The sequence below is a fragment of the Chrysochloris asiatica genome, unplaced genomic scaffold (assembly GCF_000296735.1).
Source record: "Chrysochloris asiatica unplaced genomic scaffold, ChrAsi1.0 scaffold00169, whole genome shotgun sequence".
In the NCBI taxonomy this organism is placed as follows: domain Eukaryota; kingdom Metazoa; phylum Chordata; class Mammalia; order Afrosoricida; family Chrysochloridae; genus Chrysochloris; species Chrysochloris asiatica.
The window spans coordinates 5,347,839-5,356,782 of record NW_006408687.1 but is presented as its reverse complement, the minus strand read 5'-3'; the positions used below and the strand labels follow the sequence as shown (position 1 = coordinate 5,356,782).

Sequence of the window (8,944 nt, the reverse complement as noted above, 5' to 3'; positions counted from 1 at the left end):
TGAGTTGGTTTTTGTATAAGGTGTGAGGTGAAGGTCTTGTTTCAGTCTTTTGCATATCGTTTTCCAGTTCTGCCAGCACCATCTGTTGAAGAGACTATTACTTCCCCATGCAGTATATTTAGGTGTTTTGTCAAAAATCAGTTGGCTGTATGTAGATGCATTAATTTCTGGATTCTCGTCCCCTCTTCATTTTTAACAGTTACTTTAAACCCCTATTCTTTCCAAATCTCAAATGTCTATGTTCTCACTTCTAGCTGATGGCTTTGTAGGGAAGATAGAGTCTTAAGTTACAATTTACTTCAACTTCCTGTCAACAAATATATTTATCTGTGTCCATCTCTACCCATCCTAGAGCTCAGGTCTTTCGTACTGTTGTGCATCTCCTAACCTCTTACTTTCTAAGGGCCCCTGTCCTGTTGATTATTCCTCGAGCCCTCTCCTCTGCCCCTCAGTAACTTTAGCTTGTCATCCATGTGTCCCATCCACAATCTAAAATTCCCTTTGTCTTAGAACAAAACAAAACATGAAACCTGTTCTAATCTCATCTCACTTCAGCTCCCACTCTTTCTCCTCCTTGGGCAGTTAAACTACTTGAAATTGTTACAGAGTGCTGTCTCCTTTTGATGCCTTGTCTTACCACTTAGCCCACTTAGCTTATCGAGTTTCTGCTCTTATTAAATCATCCTAGGAGCACTTATTATTTTTTAATTATGGAAAGTTCAAACATGCATCCAAAATAGAATAGTATTTATTTATGTCCACCAACTAGATTCAACAGAGGTGTTTCTTACAAATTCCTCCATTAGCCTTATTTGTCTCTTGTACCAAGTATGAGGAGCCCTGGTAGTGTAGTGAGTTACGAGTCAGCAGCGTGAATCTACCAGCCGGTCCGTGGGAAAAAGATGAGGTTTTCTGTTCCTGTGAAAATTTATAGCCTTGGAAACCATATTCACGGTGCTATGAGTTGGAACCACCACCAACAACCGGTTATAACCTCAATCACATCTGTAGTCTCTTGTGACGTAAGGTAACACATTCCTAGAAACAGGATCTTTATTCTGCCTATTACACCCAAGATCTAAATTGATTAAGTTTTGTGTTTTGAAATACTAATTTTCGGGTACATTTTTAGCATTAGGTGGTCTCTTCAGTCAGCCTACACAAGCGCCTACCCAATCCAATCAACTGATACATACCGCAAGTGCTCTTTCTGCTCCAACGCTATTGGGAGATGAGAGAGATGCTATTTTGGCAAAATGGAACCAACTGCAGGCCTTTTGGGGAACAGGAAAAGGATATTTTAACAATAACAATGCACCAGTGGAATTCACCCAAGAAAATCCTTTTTGCCGATTTAAGGTATTATACTGCTTTTGATCTTGTTTGAAGAATAATTGTGACAGAGAATATATTTAGATTAAAACAGTATCAGGAAAACGATTGGTTGCTTCAGAACCTCTTGAACATAGTATAATGGTATTTTGATTTTAAAAGAATTTTTTTAAATTAAAGCAATTTCCTATGTATGTGTAGTGAAAATTGACCAGAATATGGTCCCAGGCAAATGGGATATGATTTATAATTAAGGTAAAAATGTTGACAGAGGGCGTTTGTCGGGTGGGACCTATAAGGGGAGACCCCAATCTAGGATTTAGTGATATTTATTTAACATTGTCCAGGAAGTGCAGCTATCAGGTTTCTGTTTTGCTTGGCAGGTATAACTATATTGTCCAAAGCCATTGAAACAGTACAAGTCCATTTTCTTTGCTCTGATTCCTTCCTTGCCCATGGAACAGCCTTCTCTTAAATTTGGCTTCTTAGACAATTTATTCATAAGCAGTTAGAGTATTCATTCAAGTCTAACTTGGCAATATATTTTTCATTACAAATTAATGAATTGGAATTCAAGTTTATACTTCAGCCTCTTGTGAATTTTGTTGCCTTATGTCAGTCTCTTGAGCCTGATCCTGTCTTTGGCACTATAAAGCTGAGGATCAGATCCTTAAACATGGTTAAATAGCAAAGCATGGCCAGCAATGGAGTTGGAGATTATCTGTCCATCACTCTCAAAAGCAACCAAACCCAAAAATTAGCTTTTCTGAATGCTTGTAGTTGAGATTTTAATATTTTTTGTTTAGTAAAATACAAAATAGCAGGTACTATGTTGACTATAAAAACTTAAAAATATTTTTATTTTTTTAAAGGATGAGAAGGTATAATATACATATAGTAGAATGTATAATGTATACATATCTATAGTGCATTAGAGCATTTTTAAGTTGCATATAAGCAAGTGGTGATGAGATAGAAGACTTGTATCTAGAACCTTTATTCTTAGGTATAATTGGTGGGCATGTTTAATTGGTCTAAAAAGTTTTATGTAACATGAAATTATAGTCATTAGACTAAATTTAATAGTCTTTGTAAGATGTTGATGTTAATATACCTTAAAAGTATTTTGTGTATCTAAAATTTAACATTCCATGTGTCAGATATATAATGAATGTTTTTTGTGGGGAGAAAGCTCTTTACTCTCTATAACAGGATATGTTCATTTCATGATATAAATTTATGCCATTCTTAGATCAAGTAATTTCTCTTTATAATTGTGTGACCTCCCCATAGTGGTAGAAGAATCACTATTCCCTTCATTATCAGACATTAAGCTGTTTTTCCTATTTAATGGACACAAAACTATTAATATTAAGCACTTGACTTAAGATTTCTATTTCTTACATTGTTTTTATTTGTATGTCGTTCATTCCACAGGCAGTAGGTTACAGTTGTATGCCCAATAATAAAGATGAAGATGGCCTAGTTGTATTTGTTTTCAACAAAAAAGAAGCAGATATTCGAGGCCAGCAACAACAATTGGTAGAATCATTGCATAAAGTTTTAGGAGGAAATCAGACCCTTACTGTAAATGTAGAGGGTATTAAAACATTGCCAGATGACCAGTAAGTATATATTAAAATGTATTTATTTTTATGTGCCTCGGTCCATTGAAGATAATTCACAGTGTTTTTGTTACTAAAGCACAAATTAAATCTCAGATGTTAAGTGCCATTGAGTCGGTTCAACCCATAGCGATCCTATATATGGTTTCCAAGGAGCGTTGGTGAGCTTGAACTGCCGACCTTGTGGTTGAAACCAGTTTTGCAGTCTAGCACATTAACCCACAGTGCCACACCAGGACTGCTAACCAAAAGAGTGGCAGTTCAGACCTACCAGCTACTTCGCAGAAGAAAGATGTGACATTCTGCCTCTGTAAAGATTACAGTCTTGGAAACCCAATGGGACAGATTTGCTCTATGAGTTGGAATCAACATGACAGCAGTTAGGTTTGGTGTTTGGTTTAGGTAATAAAATCTCCAAAGTAATCCTTGATTCTGAAAAAAAAATTAATAATATTTAGATAGAACTTTGCAGTTAAGCAAACACTTATAAATGCTATGTTGTTTTCCTATTTCATTTTAGCTGTCATTTAAGTTGATTTATATGTGAACATAGCATTGTTTCATATGCAAGATTAAGAAAAAACAGTGTAATTTCTTTCACCTAAAACAGCCATTTCTGAAATTTAGCTCCATCGTTCTAAACAGGCATTCTTCATTCTTCATTGATATTTGTGGCTATAAGTTACACGGTTGATATTTTATAACTTGGATATTTTTCCTCTAGGACAGAAGTTGTCATTTATGTTGTTGAACGTTCTCCAAATGGTACTTCAAGAAGAGTTCCAGCTACAACACTATATGCCCATTTTGAACAAGCCAATATAAAAACACAATTGCAGCAACTTGGTGTAACTCTTTCTATGACTAGAACAGAACTTTCTCCTGCACAGATCAAACAGCATCTACAGAATCCACCTGCTGGTATGTTTCTAGGGTTAGAGAATTGAGAAAATTAAAGGTTTACAAATCTCCATTCATTTTGGGACATGTTGATTGGTTATCAATGTCAGCTTATTGAGCACATAGTTTAGGATTTTTTTATTAAAGCATTTATAATGTGGCTGTTAGAAATTTTTGTAAAAGATAAATTGAAGGAAAATGTCGCTACCTAAAGGTGCTTCCTAATGTTTTGACTTATTTTTTTCTAGTTGATCGCTTGTTTTAATGCATATTCCAGTTAAAACTTGAATGAGTCTCATTTTAGAAGATTCGAGGTGACTTAAGGAGATTGGCTGTGTGGCAGCTCTCCTTTACTTTTCTTCCTGTGCTACTGTTGTGTGGTGTTGTAGTAATCCTTTGACTGAGATTTCAAATACAAGTATATCTACCTGTGTGTTCATAGTGCCTTTACAGGACTGAGGAGGACTGCTCTGTCGGGCTTCCTAGGCTCTGATCTTGTAAGAGTAGATCACCAGGTCTTGCCTACGGCTAGTGGATTCAAACTGGTAACTTTTTACTTAGGCAAGCTCTTTAGCTATTGTGCCACCAGGGTTCCTTATATGAGAGAGCTTCAGAAAGATCATGGAAACGTGGAATTGAAAGATAACGGAATTTTCCACTAACTTTTTGAAGCCCTCTGATATGTATGTGTTGTTGTGTATTAGTGAGTCAGGTTTGACCCACAGCGACCCTATATAGGGTTTCTGAGAGTGGCAGTTGGGTTTGAACTGCTGATTTTGCTGTTAGCAGTTCATTGCTTATCCTACAGTGCCACACTGGAACTCTCTGTACTTGTTGTTAAGTGCCATTGTGTCATTTCCAACTAATAGTGACCCCTTAATAGGGTTTCCAAAGAGCAGCTGATTGGTTTAAACTGCCACAGTGCAGTTAGCAGTTCAGTGCTTAGCCTACAGCACCACCCAGGCCTCCTATATATTGTTTTTGCTGTTATTGTAAAGTGTCATCAAGTCTATTCCAACCCATAGCAGCCCTGTATAGGGTTTCCAAGGAGCAGCTGGTGAACTTGAAACCACTGATCTTGTGGCTCAACTTGACTTTGCAGCACATCAAACCACAGTGCCACAGTTAGATACTACCAAATTGCTTACCATAGAAAGTTCAACCAATTTATATTCATACCAGCAATGTGTGAGAAAACTCATTTTGTCAACAACAGTGATTATCAGCCATTTTTAAGTTTTGCCACTAGGTCAAGAAATTAATACTTATTTTAACATATATATAGCTCTGGTAGCGTAGTGGTTACAAATCGGGCTGGGAATCGCCAGGTCAGCAGTTCGAAACTACCAGCTGTTCCGCGGGAGAAAGATGAGGCTTTCTGCTCCCATAAAGATGTACAGCCTCAGAAACCCTGTACAGGGTCGCTAAGAGTTGGAACCATGGCACATAACAACAACAACAACATTCTTGATTACTAGTAGAGTATATTTTTATGTTATCACCCACATATTTGTATTTTTGTATCCTTTGTCCGATTTTCTTTCATATGAGAGTTTTTGCCTTTTCATTATTGATTTATAGGAGCTAATTTTATATTCTGGAGGTTACTCTAATATCTAATGTCCTGTGGGTCGTAGATACTTACTTTCACTTTTTACTATTTTTTAGCTTTGTCCTAAAAAATACTTTGTGTTTTCTAGAAAGCCATATAATTGAAGTCAAGTATGGAGTGTTTCCAGGATGGCCTAATGTTTATTTGTATAGTGTTTATATTTGACAGTCATTTTTTATTATAGCTTCTGGGCTGTGCTTTACGGATGGCCTTCCTATACCAATATAAATATGGGAAATAATTTCTTTAATAAGGTATATTTCTTCTTTATGGTAGGAGTTGATCCTATTATATGGGAACAAGCCAAGGTGGATAACCCTGATTCTGAAAAGTAAGTATATCTTGATCTTGTACCAATTTGATACAAAAACTAGTATTTGATATTAGGAAAACAAACAAGTTATTATATGTCTTGCATTTGAGGTGAGTTTATTTTCATTTCATTGCATTTTAGAATGAAATGAAATCTGAGTATTAGTCCCTTAACTGCATTTGCATTTAAGAATGCATTTTTTTCCCCTCACTGGACACTTAACCTGTACATTGTTGTTGTTGTGACGTGCTGTCGAGTCAGTTCCGACCCATAGCAACCCTGTATAGCGTTTCCTAGGAGCAGCTGGTGAACTTGAACTGCTGACCTTGAGGTTCAAACGGCTTTGCAGTCTGGTGCATTAACCCACAGCACCACACCAGGACTCCATATGTACAATAGGAAGGTTGAATAAAATCTCTATGGTGTAACATTGTTGATTTCATGGTCAGAGAACTTAATTGTTGTTGTGAAATGCCAGTGTGTCAGTTCTGACTCATAGCGACCCTGTATAGGGTTTCTGAGGAGGGACTGGTGAGTTTGCATTGCTAACCTTGGGGTTAGCAGTCTAGTGCTGATCCTACAGCGCTACACCAGGACTCCAGATCTTTTAGAATCCTAGAACTTGTATGTGAAATGACACACGTTTTTATAAATGTCTCAAGTTCTTGTATTTTGTAATACAAAGCTTAAGATTTGAAAATTAACCACTTGCATTTCTTTAGGTTAATTCCTGTCCCAATGGTGGGTTTCAAAGAGCTTCTGCGAAGGCTGAAGGTTCAAGATCAGATGACTAAGCAGCATCAAACCAGACTAGATGTAAGCATTTAGCATTTCATTCTCTGGGCCTGGCAGTAGAAAGAAGTCTTGTAGACATTTGAGTCTATCATTTATACTATTGTTTTGTCTGATGAGGAAACAGTATAGAATACACTGCAAATTAGAAATTATGGTTTTATATAGCAACTTGCTTTTTGGCAAAGCCCCTCATAAATGTTATAATAGTGAATTTATAATTTAAAATGATTGGCTTAGCAGTTTACTTAGACTTTTAATTTCCATTCCAACAGGAGCATGCATGTGTCATTTCTTTATTACGTACTTTATTTATGGAGCCTTATGCAAATGACAGGGAATCTGGGAGACATTAGCAATTGTGACCAGCTATCTGCCAACCTAAAGGTGGGCAGTTTGAACCCAGTGGCCAGTGGAAGAATGGCCTGGCAAACTGCTTTCCTGAAGAGTGGAGCCAGGGAAACCCTGTGGGGCAGTCCTACTCTGTCACATGGGATGGACTCCACAGCATCTAACAACAGAATCAGGTGTAAGGTATTTTTGCATATAGGTAATTTGTATATAAATAGCTATGATAGTTATACTTAATTTATCTGAAAAAAATATTTAACAGATCATATCAGAAGATATTAGTGAGTTACAGAAGAATCAAACTACAACTATGGCCAAAATTGCACAATATAAGAGGAAACTTATGGATCTTTCCCATAGAACCTTACAGGTAATCATTTTGGATTTTTTTTTTTTTTGTCTTTAGAGTTTACTTTGAAAAGTTACACATCTAGAGAAAGGTTAGCATGTTGCCACATTTGACTTTATTTTAATCTTCTTTCTGTTTTGCTATTCTCTTTTAGGTCTTAAAAGTGAGTTGCCAACATTATGGCATGTCATAATTGCATAATACCTAATATCCAGTCCATACTCAGATTTTCCCAGTTGTCTTAGTCTTCTGGTTTCCTTAGAGTGGCAAAACCAGTGAAGCTTGTATATACATATGTATATACACACATACATACATATATACATACATATGTATGTATATATGAAAGGAGGTTTATGTCAAGGAAATGGCTCACACAGCTGTGGAGGTGGTCAGTCCCACGTCTTGTGAGTTAGATGTGAGGCTGGAAGCTTCTGACCCCTTAGCAGCATGGCTGACGAACCAAGGTTGGCAGTTCAGACAGCAGGCATTACAGCAGGCCACTGGCTCAAATCCAAAGAGCCAGAGGTTGGAGAATGAGCCAGATGCAGGATCCAGACCCAACAGAGTAATAAAACTTTGTCTGAATGTCGATATATTGGATACAGGCCACACCTCCAAGGAAACTTCCTTTCAAATGACTGGTTGTTCATAGCAGATCCCATCATAGGGATTACTATGTCTTAACTGCCAAACCAGAGAATCCTAGCCCACTCAAGTTGACATAAAACCTTAACTGTCACACCAAATGTCTCAGAATTGTCTTCTGTAACCTTGTTTTTCCGATGATCTAACCAAGAGTCATTTTGGGTTATACATATTTATAGTATTTTTAAATCTAGAAGAGTCCCATCCCCCTTACTTTTTTTTATTTTTTAATGCTATTCATTTTTCAAGAGTCTGGGCCAGGTTTGTTTTATAGTGTCAACTTTTGTATTTGTCTGTTTCTTCTTGTTGTGGCCAGCCAGCTGGTATGTTTTAAGAGTTTTTCTTCCATGCCTTGTAATTGGAGAAATTTTTTTTATAAACTGTTTAAGTGATGTGTGGAGGTAAGGTTGATAGATTCAGAATAAACCATTTTTTGAAAGTGCTTCATATAGGTTGTTGTTGTTAAGTGCTGTCAAGTTGGCGCTGACCCATAGTGACCCTGTATAGGGTTTCCGAGGAGCAGCTGGTGAACTTGAACCGCCGACCCTGCAGTTCAAATGTCTTTGCAGTATGGTGCATTAACCCACAGCGCCACACCAGGACTCCTTCATATACGTTGTTGGTATTGTTTTTAAGTGCCATTGAATCAGTACCGACCCATAGCGACCTTATGCACAGCAGAACAAAACACTGCCCGATCCTGGGCCAACCTCACTGCTGTTGCCACACTTGAGTCCATCGATGCTGCCTCTTGGCCAATCATCTCGCTGGGGGTCTTCCTCTTTTCCTCTGACCCTCCACCTTACCAGACATGATATCCTTCTCCAGCGACTGGTCCCTCCTGACAATATGTCCGAAGTATGAGAGTCGAAGTTTGGCCATCTTGGCCTCCAAGGAGCACTCTGGCTGTACTTCTTCCAAAACGGATCTGTTTGTTCTTTTGGCAGCCCATGGCACTTTCAATATTCTCCTCCAACACCATACCTCAAAGGCATCAATTCTTCTATGGTCTTCCTTATTCA

General features: G+C 37.6%; 1 protein-coding gene across 2 annotated transcripts in view; it reads left to right on the top strand.

Moving 5' to 3' along the window:
• NUP54 (nucleoporin 54kDa) overlaps positions 1–8,944 on the top strand; it is a 41,387-nt gene that overhangs the window by 14,339 nt on the left and 18,104 nt on the right. For both annotated transcript variants that reach the window (XM_006871579.1, XM_006871578.1), the window contains 6 exons: positions 1,133–1,359; positions 2,770–2,957; positions 3,682–3,878; positions 5,746–5,800; positions 6,505–6,598; positions 7,188–7,295. In XM_006871579.1, the coding sequence (XP_006871641.1) occupies positions 1,133–1,359; positions 2,770–2,957; positions 3,682–3,878; positions 5,746–5,800; positions 6,505–6,598; positions 7,188–7,295 (869 nt within the window). The remainder of the gene's footprint in view (positions 1–1,132; positions 1,360–2,769; positions 2,958–3,681; positions 3,879–5,745; positions 5,801–6,504; positions 6,599–7,187; positions 7,296–8,944) is intronic.